The following is a 25,248-nucleotide window of genomic DNA, read 5'->3' on the forward strand; positions in this document are numbered from 1 at the left end:
CTTGTTTTCTTTCTTGATGGTGGGGGTGGGACAGCAAACATGCAAACTCCACACACAAAGTGGAGTTTGCACGGGCAGTGTTGGAATCTAATCCCAGACCTTCTTGCTGTGTAGCAAGACTGCTAACCACTCTATCACTGTGCTGCCCCTATACAGATTTACCAACCATAACATCTGTTAAAGTACAAATATTGATCTTGACCTGAAATTTCATGTCCAGAAATGTGTTTCCATAGTTCCTTTGCTAGGAGAAAATGATTTGGAGGTGTGGGGAAGGATTGATTGACATTTCTTGTGTCTTTGTTTACCAGGGCCAAGCTGCAGCCACCTGCTGTCTCCAGAACACTGTGCTAGACGTTAATGTGCTTGTGGACCCAGTATTCCTCAATATCAGCCAGTACGCGATCCAGACTGTGAACACGGCTCTGCACAGCTGGCAACAGGTGTGGCACACTACATGAAATCCCCTGAACCTCTGAGCATTTTAAAAAACAAACTTGTTGTTATGACGTCATTAATTTTGTCTTACACTTGAATATTAAATATTGTGTGTTAAATTAACACGTGTGACTTGACAGTGTCGCTGCCATGCTACTCTGTGTTCACCTGATCCTGTCAGATCTCGGAAGTGAAGTAGAGCAGATCCAGATTAGTCCTTGGCTGGGAGACCACTTGGGAATGCCAAGAGCCATGACAGGACCGGAATCGCATCATAAACGGCATCCGGTGTGAAATTTGTACCGAGATTCTCAGGAACAGGGGGCAGCCAAAACCAAGAAAACTAAACTAAAGCTTCAGATGTCTTTTAATACATTTCTGTTGAAAAGTTTGATCTTGTCCTAAGCAGTGGTTCATCCCTCTGAGTCTGGTCTGCTTGAGGTTTCTTCCTCATTATCACCAGAGGGAGTATTTTTCTTATGACTGTCAGCTGTGTGTGTGCTTGCTCAGGGGAGTTGGTAAGGTTAGACCTTATTTGTGTGAAGCGCCTTGAGACAGCTTTGTTGTGATTTGGGGTTGTATAAATAAAATTAATTGGATACCTGACTCCGGATAAAGCGGAAGAAAATGAAAATGGATGGATTGAATTGAATTGGCTGCTGAAGAAGCGACTCGGTGACTAAATAAATGGTTAAAGCAGTGGACTTGTGACCAGAGAATCCTTGGTTCAAATCTTCATCAGACTGGAAAATCACAAAGGGCCCTTTGTAAGTTCCTTAATCCCCAAGTGACTCATCACTGTTTGAATGGGTGAATGTGAGGCATCATTGTAAAGCACTTTGTCCTTTGAAAGCAATGTATACTCAACAAAAATATAAACGCAACACTTTTGGTTTTGCTCCCATTTTGTATGAGATGAACTCAAAGATCTAAAACTTTTTCCACATACACAATATCACCATTTCCCTCAAATATTGTTCACAAACCAGTCTAAATCTGTGATAGTGAGCACTTCTCCTTTGCTGAGATAATCCATCCCACCTCACAGGTGTGCCATATCAAGATGCTGATTAGACACCATGATTAGTGCACAGGTGTGCCTTAGACTGTCCACAATAAAAGGCCACTCTGAAAGGTGCAGTTTTGTTTTATTGGGGGGGGGATACCAGTCAGTATCTGGTGTAACCACCATTTGCCTCATGCAGTGCAACACATCTCCTTCGCATCATCCGTGAAGAGAACACCTCTCCAACGTGCCAAACACCAGCGAATGTGAGCATTTGCCCACTCAAGTCGGTTACGACGACGAACTGGAGTCAGGTCGAGACCCCGATGAGGACGACGAGCATGCAGATGAGCTTCCCTGAGACGGTTTTTGACAGTTTGTGCAGAAATTCTTTGGTTATGCAAACCGATTGTTCCAGCAGCTGTCCGAGTGGCTGGTCTCAGACGATCTTGGAGGTGAACATGCTGGATGTGGAGGTCCTGGGCTGGTGTGGTTACACATGGTCTGCGGTTGTGAGGCTGGTTGGATGTACTGCCAAATTCTCTGAAACGCCTTTGGAGACGGCCTATGGTAGAGAAATGAACATTCAATACGCGAGCAACAGCTCTGGTTGACATTCCTGCTGTCAGCATGCCAATTGCACGCTCCCTCAAATCTTGCGACATCTGTGGCATTGTGCTGTGTGATAAAACTGCACCTTTCAGAGTGGCCTTTTATTGTGGGCAGTCTAAGGCACACCTGTGCACTAATCATGGTGTCTAATCAGCATCTTGATATGGCACAGCTGTGAGGAGGGATGGATTATCTCAGCAAATGAGAAGTGCTCACTATCACAGATTTAGACTGGTTTGTGAACAATATTTGAGGGAAATGGTGATATTGTGTATGTGGAAAAAGTTTTAGATCTTTGAGTTCATCTCATACAAAATGGGAGCAAAACCAAAAGTGTTGCATTTATATTTTTGTTGAGTGTATAAATGCAGTCCATTTATCATCGTAACTGAAGCTGTAATAAAGTGCACTCCTTACTTGGTAGGCATGTCAGCTCATGGTTTACTAGCTGTGGCCAACACTATAATGTTAAAATACTAAATCATTAAGCTTTTGAGCATAATTTAGACAGACTAATGGTTTGAGATGTACTTTGTTTTTGCATGCAGGGAACCATTTTCTAAAACATGCAAGTGGAATGGTAGTTTAATTTTTTTCCCCTTCCTCTTTTTCAGTCTCCTGTTAGTGTAAGTTAATTGCCATAGGTTATTAAATTCAACATGTTGATACTTGAAACATTTGTTGGGGTTTGTAATCCATCATTTGCAACAGTTTGTATGTTATGGTTTGATTTGAAGTCATGTAGTGTTTTTGTTTCAGTGTGATTAAAAGTGAGGACTCTTCTTAAAGTGTTCCCTAGTGGTGTATGAAACCAGGAACCATCTACAGCTTGTGCTGTAGTTTGTATATTCATGTGTGTCAACTGTGTCCAGTGTCCTCAAACAAACAAAAAATGTACAGTTTCGCTTCCATTCGCATATAGTTTGGGTTAGTAAATCTGTAATATTTTTCACAGTGTGTACGCAGCTGCAGAGTGCCGTATGTTAAAGATGGCGTCCAGTCCCAAGCGGAGTATCTGCTAAACAAACTCATAACAAAGCACACAGATTTTATGAGAATGTGTTTTGGTTCTGTGCCAGTGGAAGTAAAATATGCAGGATGGGACTGCCTTTTGTGTTTGGTATGAATTCCAAGAGGCGGCAGCATGTTTGTTCTTGGACTTGTAGTGCCGTGGTCCTCGTCATCTCTCGCGTCTCAGTTCTCAGCACGGCCTCTGGTAGCCAGGATATTTGTGTGTGATGTGACGCCCATGAAAACACGGTAAAACTTGAGTGGTGACACCTGCCAAGACTTCATCTGGCCACAGGTCTCCACCCACTTGTCTGCTGCGTGCATGTGCACACGCACACTGGTCTCTGTGGTTATGCATGCCCTATCATGGCTCTGCTCTGCTCAGCTGTGGCTCTGCTGACTCATATACTGGCCTCTGGGGATGTGAGGTACTCGCGTGGTTTTACATGTATGTAGAAACCCACTGCCAGGTGAGCAAACCTCTAACAAAGTACAGATGTGGTCTTATACCTGTGGAAAAATGAAATTAAACAATGTTCAGAGAAAATCTGCTATGACATGATTGTTCTGGCTCGCGGTTAAATGCCTTTGTTTTCAGTCCATGGCATCATTGACTCATCTTAACAGATCGTGACGATGATGGGTTATATTTGACCCTTGGTTTCATCATTGCATCATTGAGCATGAGTACGTGAATGTTCCCTATTTGTGCTGATTAATTTCACAATAAATAAGCGAGTCATTGGTGTCGTAATGAAAGGTCGGACTGTAGGTTTACTGGAGTGTTTTGGACATGTTGGTATCCATGGCGGGTTTTTGTCCAACATGTCAAGCGTGATTAGTTAAGCTGGTTAGAGGCTCTTGGTCTGTGTTTTTTCTGATAATGATTGGGTGTTGCGTTTGGCTTTCTGAATGTCATTAAACGAAAATTGTGTTTGAGCGTGCACATGTATAGACACCAAAAAAGGAATGCTATTCTCTAGTTGTACACACAGATGGTGAATAATAGCTTTTTAAGCCCCCGAAGCCTTCGTATAGTTAAATGTTCATTGGTATGGGCTTGATTCATAACACGATTAAACCTGCTGAATTGTCTTTATTGGTCTAAACAGCAGCAGCCTTGCAACTTGTACAGAACATTTTAACTGCCACCAGCCTTCACCACTTTGCTGAACACAAGGGAAAAACACGTCGTAATTATAAGGCAAATCTGCTGCATGTGAGGAGAGTAGTGCTGGAGTGAGGGGTGCAGAGAGGGGTCAAGTCGAAACGGTTCCTCTCAAGTATTCGGTTCACCTCAGAGGAATTTGGGACGAAGTCGCTTGCAGAACATTCTGAGATTTCTTTCACGTTTACTGAAAGTTGATTTCACACAAGGTGAGTAAAACTGGTTGATGCATTGTAGATGTGAAGGCCTGCTTGCATTAGCTTGAATGTGTCTTTGGCCCGGTAGAGGCCTTACATTCCAGTTGCACACATGTGCACATTGCACACATTGCACACGCAAAGAAAAACTTGACCCCCGGAATGAAAACGTAATTGGAATGAGCTGGAAATGTTAACAGGCCCTATCTTTCCACAACAGAAGGATGTATCCAAAGGTCCATAATTGTTTCAGTGATTTTCATGTTTCCTGGTGTCAAGGCTGGCAGGCAGGCCTGTTGTGATGTGGCAAGCTGGGTCAGCACTGAATTGTGGAGAAGATTCCTCTGCCACCACACAGTCGAACGATCAAGACCCAGTAATGGTCATATCACACCACAACCAGACCAGATGGAGCAGCGACAGACAAATAACAATAAATAGAAAGAAAAGGCCGTTTCTGTTGTATGGTTCTAATTTGCACAGTTATAACAGTGTATCACACAATCACACAATTTAAAAAAAAAATCTTTCAATCTGCTAGTTTATTTGGATCTTCCCAAAAAACATATTAATCTGTATTCCAGACAAGGTTCAACCTGTTCACCAACTATCAGGAAAACTGGCTCATAGCTTTTAGAATAATCCTGTTTACGATCAAATTAACAAGAACAGGTGAAAGCACAGCCTTTATGGCACAGCATATCCTGGATAACAGAGTCTGTGCCGAGATGTAAGAGGTGATGAGGTCCACATCACTGGCGCTTCATGGCATCGTGACCTTCCAGGTTCTGCACATTCTTGGTGGGTGTTGTAGTTGCTGTAAGTCAGCGTCTTCCTGTATTCAGGACATACTGTGACACCCTACAGACTGGTGTGAAACAAGTTGCTGTCCAAACCAGAGAAATTAGTGAAGGTAAAATGAAGCAAGATATTGACAGTGATCTGGATCAGTATCAGGGTGTTGCTCTAGACTGTCATGCTAAAGAAGGCATTGAGTCCGAAGGCATAGCTCTCAAATTGCCATTTGATTTGCAGTGTTGCTCTCAGCTGCAGCTATAATTGATTAAATAATAATCCTCTTTTCCTCCTGTGCATCACCACATCCCTGTGGACATGACGCCATAGTACAGCACCAGTCTCAACCACCATGTGGTTTTGAACAGTGACCCCATACGGGGATTTCCACAGGCTGGGGACCATCTGCAGTCCCAGGTGCAGATTAGCCTATTTACCAGAATTAAGTAATTTGGGTTCAGTTTCTTACTCAGTGACCGTCACAGACAGGGATAATTGGCATTTGATCTCTTGACCCTTCAGCTTGAGGACAACCGTTCTACTGCTGAGCTTTAGCAATTGAAAGCATAAAATCCAGGATTCAAACTATCACAAAATGTTTCTGTTCACTTTGAGACCGAATGAGGAGCTCTGACATCCCGAGGGAGGTCCGTTAGAACTATTTCTCCTTCACATTGAGCCAGTTGAAGTGCTTCAGGGGTCTGATTAGGATGCCACCAGGATGGCGCCATTCGGAAGTTTTCCAGCAACATGTAATTAGGTGAAAAATCACCGGGTAGACATCTGGGCTACTTGAGGTAAAAACATAGTCTTTTAAAAACATTGCCTTTCACATACTTGCCCACATTGAGCTGTGAAAAAGAGGGAGATTTTTTGGGTTATCAGTTGAAATGGCCAACTCTGAACGCCCCCACCCCCACGTAACCCCGTATTGCAAATGAATACAATAAATACAAATATTACTGTGTGAGCTCTTGTTAAAAACACCAACACATAAGTAAGTATACATAAGTATTTCATTGTATTTGCTACATTTTGTGGCTATAAAAGTTTGATTGTTAATAATAACTGAAGTAAAACATTTTTAACCTTTTGTATTTTGACTGTGGGTTATAAAACTCAAGATAGCAATTTCCATCCTGTACAACAATTACATTACATGAATATAGTTGCCCCCTCAGTGATAATTTCAAATGAAAGATCACAGATCGCACAGTACCTTTAACATCTTGTGTAGTCTTAGATCTCCCTGATGCATATTTCTGAGATTTTTTTTTTCCCCCATCCACTGTTTTCTATGCCAATGTCAGCCTGATGTAACTTGGCAAGCATGTGGTATTTGTTGAACTGGCTAGCCACTAGAAATGCTAAAGTCTCACACCAAGTCTCTTTGAGCCGTTTCATCCATTTTCAGTTGCAAGCTAGCGGAGCCTATTGACTGTATTGGCGCTACCTCAAGCATGAGTTTGAATGTGTGCAGTCACGAGTGATGCACAGGGTGTCAGGCGGGTCCTTTGGGTTGGTTTGCCAGCAGTGTTGCCACAGTTACTTTGAAAAAGTAATCCAATTACTGATTACTGATTACTCCTTGAAAAAGTAACTTAGTTACTTTACTGATTACTCAGTTGGAAAAGTAACTAAGTTAGATTACTAGTTATTTTTTTAGTTACCAGCTGCCGACAACAACCCTCTGCCACCTCAACACGACAATGATACCTGTTTTGCCAAAACTCACTTTATAGTCACCCTTTCTTGGCTTCAATGAAAATAAATACTTGTTTTATAAAAAGTAAAATAAAGACCTCTTTCTTGACCTCATATTTAACTGTTGACAGCACTGTAACAGTAAAACTTGCAATTTCTAACCTACATTGTTTATAAATGTAACTATTAAATTCATTCTAACATTTAAATTCTCTCTAAACATTTTACTTGTCGAAATTATTATTATTTTAAGTAGTATTAGTATTTGTAGAAAAAAAAGGCTTCAAAACTAGACCTTTAATCTGGGGGTGTTGGGGGGGGGCATCCCTGCCCCATGCCCCCTGCCCCCATTCCATCTGGATTCGCCCCTGCTTTGGCGTTTGAGCACAAAGAATGGATAACATTTATTTATGCAGAAAACATGACCAGATTTACAGGTAAGAAGGTTTTTATTGCGTTTTCACATCATGTGGTCCTCAGAAAGAGAGTTTATGTGCATTTGAGTGGAAAATAGCGGAGGATCAGCTGTTTTTAGTAGCAGATACGGAGCGGCTCAGAGAAAAAAAAGCATAAAAATGTCTTTGTAAAGCTCAGTGCAGGTGTGCTGTTGTCACCGCGCTTTAAGAGGTGAGGACAAGTCGTAGCTGTTGCAGAAAACCGCGGATGAAAAGATCACAGCTCGCTTAAAGTGTGTAGTTCAGTCGAACCCTGACCTCCTGCCCACGGACCAAGTTTAATGCCGCTATCGACCCACAATGCAAAAATAATAGTAATGCACAGTGACTTGGAGAAGTAACTTTAATCTGATTACTGATTTGGAAAGATTAACGCGTTAGATTACTCGTTACTAAAAAAAGTGGTCAGATTAGAGTAACGCGTTAATCACTGGTTGCCAGGTACCACAGTACATATCCTACAGTGCAGACATTTGAGTCATATCACTATGAAATGGGGAGATTAGTGGGAGAAAACAGCATTCAAGAGCAGAACAGGAGAAAGGGTTAAAGCCAAGCAGGCTCCCGCATAAATTGGGAGTGTTTGCAGGAGTACCGTCATGTAGTCTGCTTTCCTTTAGAGTTTCCTTTGTGTGAGTCCTTCACAATTAAGGGCCACTACGGTGACTTTTAATACCTGCCTCAATGTGCAGCAGAACGACAGGATCTGATCAAAGGATAAGATACTGTGCCAGAACAATACTAAAGTAAAACTGTCAGAAGGTTGTGAAGAGAAAAACTCTCAAGTTTGTTTGGAGATATGTCACTGAATTTTTCCAAAGTGACTGTTACGTCAGATGAACTAATGTGAGATCAGCAGCAACACAGAAAATGTTCTACTGTTAGTATTGAGTCAGTTGTAACTGCCCCCTGGTGGTTATACTTTTTATATCACCATCAAGAATTTGAACAGACAGTCTTATAGTGCAGAGTTCAAAAACCTGGTTATTGTTATCAACATGTTTTCTGTTTCTTCCCGTCATCAGCCCTTCGTCCATGATTCGAGCCTCCACACGTCTGCTGTAGTCATTTCTTGTGGCTCTTTCGTTCAGTCAACCTTCTGTAACAGCTCCAAAGCCAAGTAAATAATACAAACTCAACTTCAAATTTAGCCAACATTATGCAAACCTGGAATAGAAATAAGCCAAAAATATTCAGCTCCATACGTTATTTTTCTCAGCAGCTTTCTTCATCCATAAGACCGGAGGGGATGTGAAATCACAAATTGTTTTTTCAAATCCGCTTCTTTTGGTTCTTAGCCATGCACTCGATAGCCCCAGATGGCCTCAACCTCAGTCCCCCACCACTCTAACCTCAGGCCTCAGACTTCCATTCTCAATCCAGAGTCTCCAGCCCCACTTTCAATCTTTGTTCCCCTCAAGCCCCTAACCCCAGGGAAGTGGCTTTGGTGGAAAACCACACAAAAGCCCAGTAGTATTTACACACTCTGCTTTCTCACAGAACTATCACAGGCTGTTACATGTGCAATTGAGACAAAAGGAAGGAATTTTCCTCCTTTTTTCTTCATTTCAGTGATTCTTTGCTTTTTTTCTGTGCGCGTAAAGAAAGTGATAGAATGATCCTGTTGTTAAACGTAGCAGATACATGGGTGAGGCTCATGTACGGGAGAATATCTGGGTGATTTTAGATCAGATGATTATATGGTTTGGGTTTATATATATATATATATATATATATATATATGTGTTATTCATTCAGCTGCTCCGTTTCTTTCGGGGTCCCACAGCGGATACAGCCAGATCCGCATTGGTAATTGGCACAAGTTTTACGCCGGATGCCCTTCCTGACGCAACTCCAGTTTTACCTGGAGAAACACACACAGCCGCTGGTGTTACAAAGAGGTCTCCCATCCATGTACTAGCCAGATCCTGCTCTGCTTAGCTTCTGAGATCTGATGGGATCAGGCTGACACAGAGCAGACCAGCTGCCTCGATAATATATATATATACGAGGTCTGTCAATAAAGTATAGGTCCTTTTTATTTTTTTCAAAAACTATATGGATTTCATTCATATGTTTTTACGTCAGACATGCTTGAACCCTCATGCGCATGCGTGAGTTTTTCCACGCCTGTCGGTGACGTCATTCGCCTGTGAGCACGCCTTGTGGGAGGTGTGGTCCAGCCACCTCATCGGAATTCCTTTGTCTGAGAAGTTGCTGAGAGACTGGCGCTTTGTTTGATCAAAATTTTTTCAAAACCTGTGAGGCACATCGAAGTGGACATGGTTCGAAAAATTCAGCTGGTTTTCGGTGAAAATTTTAACGGCTGATGAGAGATTTTGAGGTGATACTGTCGCTTTAAGGACTTCCCACGGAGCGGGACGTCGCGCAGCGCTCCCAGGCGCCGTTGTCAGCCTGTTTCAAGCTGAAAACCTCCAGATTTCAGGCTCTATTGATCCAGGACGTCGTGAGAGAACAGAGAAGTTTCAGAAGAAGTCGGTTTCAGCATTTTATCCGGATATTGCACTGTTAAAGGAGATTTTTTTAATGAAAGACATGCGAACGGATTGTCGCGGCGGTTCACAGCCGCCGCCACTGGAAAAACAACTCTGTTGGAAGCCTTAAGGACAAGTTGGAACATGCCCAGCTGTTAAACAATTTCTCAGATACTCACTCCACTGAAAGCCATCAAAAGCCGCCTGGATTTTACAAATGGTTATCAACACGGAGGTGTTTTTCCTGTGGCGGAGCGTCGCGGCGGCTGCGAGCCAATGCTGCAATCCGTCCGCACGTCTTTCATTAAAAAAATCTCCTTTAACAGTGGAATATCCGGATAAAATGCTGAAACCAACTTCTTCTGAAACTTCTCTGTTCTCTCACGACGTCCTGGATCAATAGAGCCTGAAATGTGGAGGTTTTCAGCTTGAAACGGGCTGACGATGGCGCCTGGGAGCGCTGCACGACGTCCCGCTACGTGGGAAGTCCTTAAAGCGACAGTATCACCTCAAAATCTCTCATCAGCCGTTAAAATTTTCACCGAAAACCAGCTGAATTTTTCGAACCATGTCCACTTCGATGTGTCTCACAGGTTTTGAAAAAATTTTGATCAAACAAAGCGCCAGTCTCTCAGCAACTTCTCAGACAAAGGAATTCCGACGAGGGGCTGGACGACTCCTCCCACAAGGAGTGCTCACAGGCGAATGACGTCACCGACAGGCGTGGAAAAACTCACGCATGCGCACGAGGGTTCAAGCATGTCTGACGTAAAAACATATGAATGAAATCCATATAGTTTTTGAAAAAAATAAAAAGGACCTATACTTTATTGACAGACCTTGTATATATATGTGTGTGTGTGTGTGTGTGTGTGTGTGCGTGTGCAGGTTTTTGTATCATCCCTTCCCTGTTGTATCTGGATTCATGTGGGTGTTTTTTTTTCTCTTGAGTGGATGCTGGAGGTGGACGATATGACCTAAAACTAATATCACAGTATTTTTAACTTTTGGACAGTGATGGTATTATATCAGGGTATTACTTTTTTCCCAAGAGTTGGGAGCAGTAGCATGCCCTGCCTCTTTGTGTAAATAGTTTAATCATGTGTTAAGTACATGGAATGTATTATGGTCAGTTGGGAGATATGGGGGAGTATTTGGTCTGTTAATAATCTGAGGTAAAACAACAGCACTTGGCATTTATTTCTGTTCCATATGTCACAGAGAGGAGGTTTCAAACAAGCTGTGTCAGGCCTAAATGAAGTTCATAGCAGAGGAGTATCTGTAAAAACTCATAGAATTGTGTGACTTCAAAGGTGCATTAAACTTCAAATACATGAAAATGTAGAAGACAGTAAAAACTGGATTTGCCCTTATATGACCCCATTAATAATAATTAATTAAGAGTTTAAACTGGACTTTTTTCCTTTCTTTGTTTCAGATCTGCTCCTTTAAAAATTAAAATTAGGATTTTTTTTTTTTTAATCAATCAGTCAATCAATCAATTTTTTTATATAGCGCCAAATCACAACAAACAGTTGCCCCAAGGCGCTTTATATTGTAAGGCAAGGCCATACAATAATTATGTAAAACCCCAACGGTCAAAACGACCCCCTGTGAGCAAGCACTTGGCTACAGTGGGAAGGAAAAACTCCCTTTTAACAGGAAGAAACCTCCAGCAGAACCAGGCTCAGGGAGGGGCAGTCTTCTGCTGGGACTGGTTGGGGCTGAGGGAGAGAACCAGGAAAAAGACATGCTGTGGAGGGGAGCAGAGATCGATCACTAATGATTAAATGCAGAGTGGTGCATACAGAGCAAAAAGAGAAAGAAACAGTGCATCATGGGAACCCCCCAGCAGTCTACGTCTATAGCAGCATAACTAAGGGATGGTTCAGGGTCACCTGATCCAGCCCTAACTATAAGCTTTAGCAAAAAGGAAAGTTTTAAGCCTAATCTTAAAAGTAGAGAGGGTGTCTGTCTCCCTGATCTGAATTGGGAGCTGGTTCCACAGGAGAGGAGCCTGAAAGCTGAAGGCTCTGCCTCCCATTCTACTCTTACAAACCCTAGGAACTACAAGTAAGCCTGCAGTCTGAGAGCGAAGCGCTCTATTGGGGTGATATGGTACTACGAGGTCCCTAAGATAAGATGGGACCTGATTATTCAAAACCTTATAAGTAAGAAGAAGAATTTTAAATTCTATTCTACAATTAACAGGAAGCCAATGAAGAGAGGCCAATATGGGTGAGATATGCTCTCTCCTTCTAGTCCCCGTCAGTACTCTAGCTGCAGCGTTTTGAATTAACTGAAGGCTTTTTAGGGAACTTTTAGGACAACCTGATAATAATGAATTACAGTAGTCCAGCCTAGAGGAAATAAATGCATGAATTAGTTTTTCAGCATCACTCTGAGACAAGACCTTTCTGATTTTAGAGATATTGCGTAAATGCAAAAAAGCAGTCCTACATATTTGTTTAATATGCGCTTTGAATGACATATCCTGATCAAAAATGACTCCAAGATTTCTCACAGTATTACTAGAGGTCAGGGTAATGCCATCCAGAGTAAGGATCTGGTTAGACACCATGTTTCTAAGATTTGTGGGGCCAAGTACAATAACTTCAGTTTTATCTGAGTTTAAAAGCAGGAAATTAGAGGTCATCCATGTCTTTATGTCTGTAAGACAATCCTGCAGTTTAGCTAATTGGTGTGTGTCCTCTGGCTTCATGGATAGATAAAGCTGGGTATCATCTGCGTAACAATGAAAATTTAAGCAATACCGTCTAATAATACTGCCTAAGGGAAGCATGTATAAAGTGAATAAAATTGGTCCTAGCACAGAACCTTGTGGAACTCCATAATTAACTTTAGTCTGTGAAGAAGATTCCCCATTTACATGAACAAATTGTAATCTATTAGACAAATATGATTCAAACCACTGCAGCGCAGTGCCTTTAATACCTATGGCATGCTCTAATCTCTGTAATAAAATTTTATGGTCAACAGTATCAAAAGCAGCACTGAGGTCTAACAGAACAAGCACAGAGATGAGTCCACTGTCCGAGGCCATAAGAAGATCATTTGTAACCTTCACTAATGCTGTTTCTGTACTATGATGAATTCTAAAACCTGACTGAAACTCTTCAAATAGACCATTCCTCTGCAGATGATCAGTTAGCTGTTTTACAACTACCCTTTCAAGAATTTTTGAGAGAAAAGGAAGGTTGGAGATTGGCCTATAATTAGCTAAGATAGCTGGGTCAAGTGATGGCTTTTTAAGTAATGGTTTAATTACTGCCACCTTAAAAGCCTGTGGTACATAGCCAACTAACAAAGATAGATTGATCATATTTAAGATCGAAGCATTAAATAATGGTAGGGCTTCCTTGAGCAGCCTGGTAGGAATGGGGTCTAATAAACATGTTGATGGTTTGGATGAAGTAACTAATGAGAATAACTCAGACAGAACAATCGGAGAGAAAGAGTCTAACCAAATACCGGCATCACTGAAAGCAGCCAAAGATAACGATACGTCTTTGGGATGGTTATGAGTAATTTTTTCTCTAATAGTTAAAATTTTGTTAGCAAAGAAAGTCATGAAGTCATTACTAGTTAAAGTTAATGGAATACTCAGCTCAATAGAGCTCTGACTCTTTGTCAGCCTGGCTACAGTGCTGAAAAGAAACCTGGGGTTGTTCTTATTTTCTTCAATTAGTGATGAGTAGAAAGATGTCCTAGCTTTACGGAGGGCTTTTTTATAGAGCAACAGACTCTTTTTCCAGGCTAAGTGAAGATCTTCTAAATTAGTAAGACGCCATTTCCTCTCCAACTTACGGGTTATCTGCTTTAAGCTACGAGTTTGTGAGTTATACCACGGAGTCAGACACTTCTGATTTAAAGCTCTCTTTTTCAGAGGAGCTACAGCATCCAAAGTTGTCTTCAATGAGGATGTAAAACTATTGACGAGATACTCTATCTCCCTTACAGAGTTTAGGTAGCTACTCTGCACTGTGTTGGTATATGGCATTAGAGAACATAAAGAAGGAATCATATCCTTAAACCTAGTTACAGCGCTTTCTGAAAGACTTCTAGTGTAATGAAACTTATTCCCCACTGCTGGGTAGTCCATCAGAGTAAATGTAAATGTTATTAAGAAATGATCAGACAGAAGGGAGTTTTCAGGGAATACTGTTAAGTCTTCTATTTCCATACCATAAGTTAGAACAAGATCTAAGATATGATTAAAGTGGTGGGTGGACTCATTTACTTTTTGAGCAAAGCCAATAGCGTCTAATAATAGATTAAATGCAGTGTTGAGGCTGTCATTCTCAGCATCTGTGTGGATGTTAAAATCGCCCACTATAATTATCTTATCTGAGCTAAGCACTAAGTCAGACAAAAGGTCTGAAAATTCACAGAGAAACTCACAGTAACGACCAGGTGGACGATAGATAATAACAAATAAAACTGTTTTTTGGGACTTCCAATTTGGATGGACAAGACTAAGAGACAAGCTTTCAAATGAATTAAAGCTCTGTCTGGGTTTTGGATTAATTAATAAACTGGAATGGAAGATTGCTGCTAATCCTCCACCCCGGCCCGTGCTACGAGCATTCTGACAGTTAGTGTGACTCGGGGGTGTTGACTCATTTAAACTAACATATTCATCCTGCTGTAACCAGGTTTCTGTTAGGCAGAATAAATCAATATGTTGATCAATTATTATATCATTTACCAACAGGGACTTAGAAGAGAGAGACCTAATGTTTAATAGACCACATTTAACTGTTTTAGTCTGTGGTGCAGTTGAAGGTGCTATATTATTTTTTCTTTTTGAATTTTTATGCTTAAATAGATTTTTGCTGGTTATTGGTAGTCTGGGAGCAGGCACCGTCTCTACGGGGATGGGGTAATGAGGGGATGGCAGGGGGAGAGAAGCTGCAGAGAGGTGTGTAAGACTACAACTCTGCTTCCTGGTCCCAACCCTGGATAGTCACGGATAGTCAAAATGCCATCAATAAAATGCACCTGTGTTCTTCGTCCATAACAGACGCCTGCCCATACCATAACCCCACCGCCACCATGGGCCACTCGATCCACAACATTGACATCAGAAAACCGCTCACCCACACGACGCCACACACGCTGTCTGCCATCTACCCTGAACAGTGTGAACCGGGATTCATCCGTGAAGAGAACACCTCTCCAACGTGCCAAACGCCAGCGAATGTGAGCATTTGCCCACTCAAGTCGGTTACGACGACGAACTGGAGTCAGGTCGAGACCCCGATGAGGACGACGAGCATGCAGATGAGCTTTCCTGAGACGGTTTCTGACAGTTTGTGCAGAAATTCTTTGGTTATGCAAACCGATTGTTTCAGCAGCTGTCCGAGTGGCTGGTCTCAGACGATCTTGGAGGTGAACATGCTGGATGTGGAGGTCCTGGGCTGGTGTGGTTACACGTGGTCTGCGGTTGTGAGGCTGGTTGGATGTACTGGCACCCTCTCTGCTTTTAAGATTAGGCTTAAAACTTTCCTTTTTGCTAAAGCTTATAGTTAGGGCTGGATCAGGTGACCCTGAACCATCCCTTAGTTATGATGCTATAGACTTAGACTGCTGGGGGGGTTCCCATGATGCACTGTTTCTTTCTCTTTTTGCTCTGTATGCACCACTCTGTATTTAATCATTAGTGATTGATCTCTACTCCCCTCCACAGCATGTCTTTTTCCTGGTTCTCTCCCTCAGCCCCAACCAATCCCAGCAGAAGACTGCCCCTCCCTGAGCCTGGTTCTGCTGGAGGTTTCTTCCTGTTAAAAGGGAGTTTTTCCTTCCCACTGTTGCCCACTGTCTTGCCTTACAATATAAAGCGCCTTGGGGCAACTGTTTGGTGTGATTTGGCGCTATATAAATAAAACTGATTTGATTTGATTTGATGTACTGCCAGATTCTCTGAAACACCTTTGGAGACGGCTTATGGTAGAGAAATGAACATTCAATACACGAGCAACAGCTCTGGTTGACATTCCTGCTGTCAGCATGCCAATTGCACGCTCCCTCAAATCTTGCGACATCTGTGGCATTGTGCTGTGTGATAAAACTGCACCTTTCAGAGTGGCCTTTTATTGTGGACAGTCTAAGGCACACCTGTGCACTAATCATGGTGTCTAATCAGCATCTTGATATGGCACACCTGTGAGGTGGGATGGATTATCTCAGCAAAGGAGAAGTGCTCACTATCACAGATTTAGACTGGTTTGTGAACAATATTTGAGGGAAATGGTGATATTGTGCATGTGGAAAAAGTTTTAGATCTTTGAGTTCATCTCATACGAAATGGGAGCAAAACCAAAAGTGTTGCGTTTATATTTTTGTTGAGTGTACTTCAAAGCTCAATTTATTGCAGTATTATAGTGCTGGTAATTCCAGTTGCAGTCTTCATTATGTTGACATCCCAAACCAAGACTGATTCTGCCAAACCCGCTCGCCAAAAGTCTTGTCAATCACCAGAGCCACAGTCACTGGAGAAGCTGGATGCTAATGAAGCAATGCTACGGAGCATTAAAGTGATGATGATGCGGTCTGACATTATCACAAAGTTTGAGTCTATCATCTCAGAGACCATGAAACGAGAGATTAAGTCCGCCTTGAAGCCCCTCGAGGAGCAAATTACGGTACAAAATAGCATCAGTGAGCTTGAGAAGGCCACTAATGAGCAGGATAGCCACCTGGGTGAGCTACAAGCTAACATGGTTACACTGATGGCGACAGGGAAAACTATAAAAAGGAAGTGTGAGGACCTGGAGGCTCGCTCCAGATGGAACAACATCAGACTCATTGGCTTACCAGAGAGAACGGAGAGTCCTCACCCAACTGAATTCACCGCTGGCTTTCTACAAGATTTGCTTGGGGTGGAGGCTACGTGATAAACCAAAGCAGGATGAACCTCCTTACTCGTTTGTCATCAGGGTGAACCGATTCCAGGACAGGAGCCTCATTCTGCAATGTGCAAGCAGCCTTTGCTGCAGTGAAGAGGGAGCTCCGTGGACACACTGATGTAAGGTTCAGACTCCGGTATCTAGCAACTCTACATATTACCCTACCAGGTGGTCAAATGAAGAGGTTTGACAACCTCGATTCTGCCATGAACTTGATCAGGAAGATTAAAAATGATGAAGCTAATTCTGTGGATACATGCTCCTCTGCTAACTGTTAGTGGTTGCTAACAGCTACATTTCCCAACATGCAACTGCAATGTCACTGTTCTGTTCTCGGTTTTACGGTGAGCTGTGACTTTAAGCTGTGATTTCTTTTGTTTATCTTCAGACACTTTCATATAACGATATTTTTTATAATATCACACCCTATGACTGCTGGGATAGGCTTCAGCCCCCCCCCCCATGCCCCTTAATTGGAGTAAGTGGCTGAAGATGTGTGTGTGTGTGTGTGTGTGTGTGTGTGTGTGTGTGTGTGTGTGTGTGTGTGTGTGTGTGTGTGTGTGTGTGTGTGTGTGTGTGTGTGTGTGTGTGTGTGTTTTCAGTTGTGCCTGGAGCTCATCAGAACTGGAAAAACATGTTTTTGATCATAACCGCTTGAGTACTGCAGTATTGATTTCAGTGCTGTGTATGCACCAAAATGATTAATGGATAGTTGGCATTTGTTGTTGTTATTGTTATTATTTTGTGGGGGGTATTTATCATTGGAGTCATTCAAAAACATATTTCTGGCCTGGCGGGGGGAACTGTCTGTACTATTACATTTTGGGCAAACTGATTTTTGTTGATGACATTATGAAGTCCTGAGCTGTCATGACAGTGACATCAGTGTACTGCCCACCCATTATGATCAATCTGCTTTCCAAATATCTTACTTCATTCACCCTGTGGTTTTTTTTTATATATTTGTCACTCAGTGATAAAGATGTTGGCAAAAGTCTGGCAAAAGCTAATGCTATGTATTTAGTGGAAAGGATACTTTGATTCTTGGTAGGACCGTGACTAAAGAAGATGTCATCTTGAGCTCTTTAACAAGAAAGACTGTTTAAATATCTTTGTCTTAATATTTGTCCCTTTTAAGCCCTTGGATAGACAGAGCCTGATTACTGAAGGAAGCCTTTCTGATGGCCATATCGTGTTCTCTCATGAATTTAAGAGGAAAGTCGATACCGTTAAAGAAGAGGGCTTAGTGACGGCATCTTTAGATGGCAGCAGGAAGTTTGTAAATCGCAGTGTCGAATTTGATTGACAAAGATAGTGTTCCCAATAAAACTGGAAATGGATTTGAGCCCACTGTCACAGCTGTCCTATCTATATTTCACCCTTCCTGCCTCCTTTTCTTTCTTTCTCGTCTGTCATCAAGTGTTCTTTTAGTGGTGTAACATTTCCCATCCATTTTCATCTGTTCTCGCATCAGCAGCCCCAGGACCCTGAACGCGCTTAGCAATCAAACCCTGAGCTTTTACTGCCAGCCTCGTAAACAGCAACCGTTGAACCCTCCCTGCCATTAAAAGAGTATGTTGCGGGCCGGGGTCCGTCTTTGTTGGGATAGCTGAGTAGTTGCTGGGAAGCTGTCTGAACCACAGTCATGTGCGTCCAGAGTCAGGGAGGAGTGTGCAGGATAGATCCCATCAGGACCAAAAAGACTTTGGAAAAAGCTCAAACTAAACTTGCACCCACGCACTAACGATCCAGCTCTCTCTCTCTCTCACACACACACACACACTCACACAGTGTGAGCTGTTTTGAAATTGTGTGTTTGATTTTCTGTATGCAGGAGACCTGACACACTCCCCTCACCCCGTTAAACCGCTGTTTTTAAAAGCAGCCCAGCGAGCTCTGCTCTCTTGCATGCAAGGTGACGTATGAGTGGACAGCATCCCCATTCGACTCGCATGACTGCTCTTTTCTGAGACTTTCTCAGTGACCCATTGCTGTAGTTGGGCCAGACTTCACCGTATTGTTTTCTCCTAACAAACCACAATATATTGATGACTCTTACGAGCAGGAATGCTCACTTCGTGGCCCGTGTTGTTCTGAGCGGTGAGAAAATGTTAGCGAGGAAACAATAATGCACACAGCAAAAGGCAGGTTGACTTCTCCAAGAATGTCTATCCTGGGAAATATTCAGGTACTTCAACAAGGAGATGTGAGTGTAATTGTAGCTGTTGTGAAATTGTCTGGGATCTGCTCAGGAGAGAGGCCTCCTTGGAGGTTCCATGTGGAACCAGGGGCTAGATTTGGCCCCAAAGCCCAGTCTGAGCTACTCCTGCCTGGGTAAATGTCCAAACTTTCATATGATTCACTCCCATATTGAGGTTATATTGCTCCCCTGGATGATCCCAATCGTCTCTCTTTCCGGCTGGTGGAAAGCTGCCCACATTAGTCTGAATTTTATGGATTGAACACATACTGTACAATGTTGACACCTACATGTATGAGCATATACATTCGGGGTGAAATGACACACAGAACTCATGGTTTGGATCGGATAATGGTTTTTAGTGACACATTGGAAATATTTTGGGGGAAAAAAAGGAGACAAATATTAATTTCTTTCCATTTTTAACTCAGAGAGCACTCATAGAGGACCTACGCCCACCAAGGCCACATACTGCTTATGACATTTGCTTGAGCCTGGATCCAAAATATGTTCCAAATCAAATTCAAAATAAAATCCCACATTTTCTAGGTCATTGTCCATCTGCTCATCAAATTTCATCAACATCCTCTCACAAATTTTGGGCTAAATGTTGCTATGTGTCAAACATTCTTCAGTATGTCAGTTGCAGATTATATTCGGGCTCAGCTCCAAAATTGAATCACTTATTTCACACAAGATTAAATATGTTAATTTTTTTGGAGTTGTCCTGCAAACAGGCAAACACTGGTGAAAACATCATGAACATTGCAGACGTAAAAAGAACTTAAGGAACACCGAAAACAAGTTGCATTTGCCCGTGGTCCTGAATGAAAACAAGGTGTCCAATATTTAAATAATATTTTTGAATTATTATTATGAGGCATACTATGAATAAAAAAAATCTTAAACATCATAAAAGGTTGTGTAAATTATTTTAACTTTCTAATTAATCGATATTTCATATGCGTGCCGAACCTTGCGGGGGGCGGGCTGTACTATGATCCATTACACCACAAATATACACACATACTCTGCCTACTCTAACTTTTACTTTTTAAAATAATGATGGTGCCAATTATTGAAAAAAATATATATTGCAACAACAGTCAGTGCATGAGCATCTGTCTAAAAACACACCATCTGACAAAATGATGGATAATCTACAGTTACAGTAGTCCAGATCTTTCTCAGAGATTTCCTTTTTATCTTTTTCTTTCAGTTGTGTAACTTTTCCAGAAAGCTTTTCATTTTGTGTCTTTCTTTAACATTATTTTCTTATGAGATCACAAGTAAGAATTCTGCCCTCCTCTGCCGGGTGTCTGAGGTAAAGTTTTTTTGCTGTTATTCCCCATGTGGAGGTAATACCGCTCTGGTGCTTTTATGTTTTCATTTTACTTCAACTTTTATTTGTCCCTCAAGAGTGAAGTTGATTTGCAGTAAGTGGCCAAACATAACCACGTCACAGTGTACATGAAGACATAAAATTTATAATATTTACAGTGAGCAGAGACGTCCATGAAACGGAATAATAAAAACAAAAAAAATAAATCATATAACATATAAAAATATAACGCAATGCAAAAATACCCTCAGCTGTATGAGAATGTACCTTTTAGCGGCGTCTGCAGGAGGGTGTGCGTGTGCACATACATGAGCGCTTGAACAGATCGGAAGTTACCTTTGACTGCATGTAATGCGTGTGAATACTGATGTCTGCGAGATGTCTTGTAAATCAATCCAGAGGTGTTATCAGATTACAAAAACAGCGTGTTTAGTTTTAGAACTATTTTTTTTCTCACTGGCTTTTACGTAATATATGAAAAACATGTTATATTTACACAGTAATGCAGTAATTTTGGAGCGGATTCTGTCAAGTTGGATTAGCTAGCAGCCGGAGAGTGACTAGCAAGTGATGTCATAGTGCCTCTCTACTCTGATTGGCTATCACTATGTCCTTCCCAGAATGCCAACCCCCCCCCCCCCAAAAAAAAAGTGGATTTGCATGATTCTTAGTATTAAAATAGGAAACAGAATGTGACGTTTTGACCTCTTAAAATAGGTCAAGGTTAGCCATCTTTGAACTTGTCCAAGGTCTGTGTCCCAAGAATGTTCCCTGTGAATTTGAAGACCCTGGCAGTAATAGGACTGGACTTATGCTGAGCACAGACGGACAGACAGACGGACAGATGGATGCAAGGCCTTCATAAAAGCTGGCCATATTTTTCTTGGCCTCGGGTAAAAATGAAAATAAATAAATAAATAAATAATAGAATCTGTTTAAAGGTCTACAGTGTTGGTTACCGAATGTTAAAAGTGAGGGGTAAAAGCAAATTTATATCTCTTTGACTTTATGCTGAGGATCTTTTTTCTTTGCCAAAAAAATAAACGGATTGTCAGAAAAAATTATTTAGGACATTTTAGTTCAAAATTCTACAATTCAAAGCACTTTAACATATATAGTTACACATAAATAAAGCAATAGAAATGAAACACTTTACAAAACAACAAAGCCCATTGTAACACATAATATAACATACAGCACACTATGTAAACACAGCCAGTCAGTACACACTAACAAAGATGACCTACTACAGATGTTTTTTCAGTCTGGTTTTAATCCCAAGTGGCAAGCTATTCCATAAAAAAGGTCCACAGTAAGAAAAGGCTCTTTGGCCCACAGTCTTCTTTACCTGAGGCACACACAGTAATCCTGTGCAGAGCACTGGCCGGCACATAAGGCTTTACTACATGTACTCAGTAAAAAGGTGCTGGTCCATTTAAAATGTCACATCAGCAGGGAGCCAATGAAGTGAGGCCAAACCCAGGGTAATATGATCAGATGTCGTGGTTAGAACTTTAGCAGTAGCATTCTGAACCAGTTGAAGGTCTTTAATATTAGTGTGTGGCAAAACAGAAAGACTACATTAATTAATTCTCACGGAAATAAAAGCATGTAGCAATGTCTCTGCATCAGCAATAGACATATTTGCTATATCATGCAGATGAAAGAATTATTTGTAATCTCTCCAATATGTGGACCAAAAGACAGTGTTGAAGCAAAGATCACCCCAAGATATTTTTTCAACTTTATCAGTATAAAGTATATAAATCAGAATTGGAATACTCAACTCAACTCAACCTTTATTTCTAAAGCACGTTTAAAATGAGAGCAGTCGACCAAAGTGCTGTAGATAAAAAAAAAAGGCAACCGAGTTATCCCCAATCGTAAAAAAAAATGAATTAAAAATAACAATAAAATTACAACAGGCAATAAAACAAATAAAAGACAAAGTAAATAAAGAGTAAAAAGTAGTAAGAAATAATTTAATTTGGTTTAATTTAATTTATTTTATTTACAGAGCACCAAATAACAACAAAGGTACCTTAGGCGCAACACATAAGTAAGGTCTAACCTTATCAACCCCTAGAGCAAGCACACAGGCAAAAGTGGTAAGGGAAAACTTGCTCTGGTGATATTGAGGAAGAAACCTCAAGCAGACCAGACTCAAAGGGGTGACCCTCTGTTTGGGCCATGCTACCGAAAGACTACAATTAAGGTATAATTTTTCAGCATTAATCAACAGGAAAAACAGAAGAAATACTAAGGTGAAACAGAGCTCTAATTGCTCATTTAGGAAACGCCAGAGAAAAGAAATAGGTTTTTAGAGAGGATTAAAAAGTCTGTAGTGACAGGGATGATCTAATATTAACAGGGAGACTGTCCCAGAGCCGTGGGGCAGCCGTTGCAAAAGCTCTGTCACCTCTCCTCTTTAATCTGGTTTTAGGCACCCCCAGCAACAGTTGGTCAGAAGACCTTAAGGCTCTGATTGGGGTGTAAGGAAAAAGAAGCTCGGAAAGATACACTGGGGCCAGGCCATTGAGGGCTTTAAAAACAATTAAAAGAAGTTTAAAATCAACCCTGTAACAGACCGGAAGCCAGTGAAGAGTAGCAAGACTGGCGTAACCTGGTTGGACTTTTTCTTTCTTGAAAGAAGATGAGCAGCAGCATTCTGAATAAGCTGGAGGTGGTTTAGAGAGGTCTAATCCAAGCCAATGTACAGAGAGTTACAATAATCTAGTCTACTTGTGACGAAGACATCAATAACCTTCTCAAGGTAAATTCTAGAGAAATATAAATGGCTAGGAGATGGAGATGGAAGAAACTTTTTCTAACAACAGCACTGATCTGCTTATCAAATTTAAAATGGCTGTCAAAAATCACTCCAAGGTTCCTCACACAGGAGCGAATGTTGGGACCCAGGACATCAGCAGAGCAGGCTGTGGAAGTGCTCCCCCCAAACTGGATAACCTCTATCTTGGATTCATTAAGATTTACTAGGATAGCACTCATCCAATATTTGACCTCACTCAACATCACTTAACAATCCAACAATGGCTGCATTGGGTCATTGCCTAATGACCTTATGGCAGGTAAATTTGGACATCATCAGCGAAGCAATGGAAAGATATTTGGTATTTTCGAAAGATACCGCCAAGAGGCAACATGAACAAAAGAAAAAGAATAGGAACTAGAATGGAGCCTTGAGGGACTCCACTGGTCAGTGGGGCCACATCTGAAGAAAAGTGGCCCAGCTGCACAGAAAAGCTCCACTCTTTGAGGTAAGAACTAAACCAGGTGAGAACAGAGCCTATAATGCCCACACGCTGCTCGAGACGACGCAGCACAATTGCATGGGCCACTGTGTCAAAGGAATACCTTTTATTTGCCAAGTATCCACAAGAATACATGTAATTTAACTCCAGTTTGAGCTGCACTCTCTGTACAGGTATGTATAAATATACACTAAACACTGAATAATTGACATTAAAAATGTAGAAATAAAAATGTGCAAATACAATAAAATGTGCAATAAAAATGTGTGCAAAGGAGAAACAGACAAGCAGATTGAAGTTGTGCATGAGGAATATGAATGAATGAGTTTTTGGCAGGTTAAATTGTTCATCAGTGTGATGGCCTGTGGAAAGAAACTGTTCCTGTGTCTGGTTGTTTTGACATACAGAGCTCTGTAACTTCAACCAGAGGGGAGGAGATTAAACAGTCTGTGTCCAGTGTGTGAGGGGACTGCAGAGATGTTAAAATCATGCATCTAATGCTAATTTTAACTGATAACATCATAGAGGGAAAACCTCTGATTGGCCTATGTGTGGAAACATTTTCCAAAAGGTTGAGCTGGCAAAAGAGGGGGAGGATGGACTTTCCATGGTTATGTGCATTTCATATAATATGTGACTTTAAAGCGGGAAACTTGAGTATATACATATATGCACATATGTACATATATGCACCAACTTCTTGCGCCACCATGCTGCCCAAAAGAGATTTGTAAAATCTGTCAATATTTTGTCCATGATAAAATTATTCAATTCTTCAAATTGTTGATATGATTCAGTTAAATTAATTTTAGTTATACAGCATGAAATCGTAACATAACTCACCACAAGGTGCTACACACAAGTAAGGTCTAACCTTACCCAGCCCCTGAGCAAGCAACAGTGGTCAGGAAAAACTCCTTCAAGTGTTTTATGATTATAGGAAGAAACGTCAAGCAGACCAGACTCAGTGGGGTGATCATGTATACAAAACAACAACAAACAAACAAAAAACAAACACACAACAATTATTTGTCAAACATGCAGAGATAGAAATATTGAAGGTCCAGTAAGCAACCATGAGTCCCAGTAAAATGGACAACTAGCGAGTCACAGTTTTGTTTGAGCACAGGATGGTGTGTTAATCCATAGGCTCCAACCAACAGCTCCCATGTCAATCCCATGTGTCCATGTCCTCAATGAATCTTGGTTGGATAGATGGATAATGCAATGGTTAGCTCTGTCGAGGAGGTTATGCATTTCCCTCTATTTGCCAATGAGCATGATTTATTTTTAAATAGTATGCAAATAAATTTATTGTGATTTTTTTTTTTCATCTTCTGCTTTCTGACCATGTATCTGCTGTCTCTATTCACCTCTTATCCCCTTGCTATCATGTTTTCTCTCAGAATGGGAACCTGGAAGCTGAGGAGCTTGTATACAGTCATTACGTGATCTGCAATGATACCCACGAGACCCTTCGTTTTGGCCAGGTGGACACAGACGAGAACGTGCTGCTTGCCAGCCTCCACAGTCACCAGTACAGCTGGAGATCCCACAAGTCTCCTCAGGTAGATAAAGTGCACAGATGGACAATAGTGGGTGTCTCGTCTTTAATCTGGTTTTA

General features: G+C 41.4%; 1 protein-coding gene across 1 annotated transcript in view; it reads left to right on the plus strand.

Annotated features, from left to right (window-relative positions):
• The window catches only part of LOC117513625 (vacuolar protein sorting-associated protein 13B-like), a 1,146,044-nt gene that overhangs the window by 925,110 nt on the left and 195,686 nt on the right, over window positions 1-25,248 (plus strand). The window contains 2 exon segments of the mRNA XM_034173849.1: window positions 312-443; window positions 25,031-25,192. Of these exon segments, the coding sequence (XP_034029740.1) occupies window positions 312-443; window positions 25,031-25,192 (294 nt within the window).

Source organism: Thalassophryne amazonica, chromosome 7 (assembly GCF_902500255.1).
Source record: "Thalassophryne amazonica chromosome 7, fThaAma1.1, whole genome shotgun sequence".
Lineage (NCBI taxonomy): Eukaryota > Metazoa > Chordata > Actinopteri > Batrachoidiformes > Batrachoididae > Thalassophryne > Thalassophryne amazonica.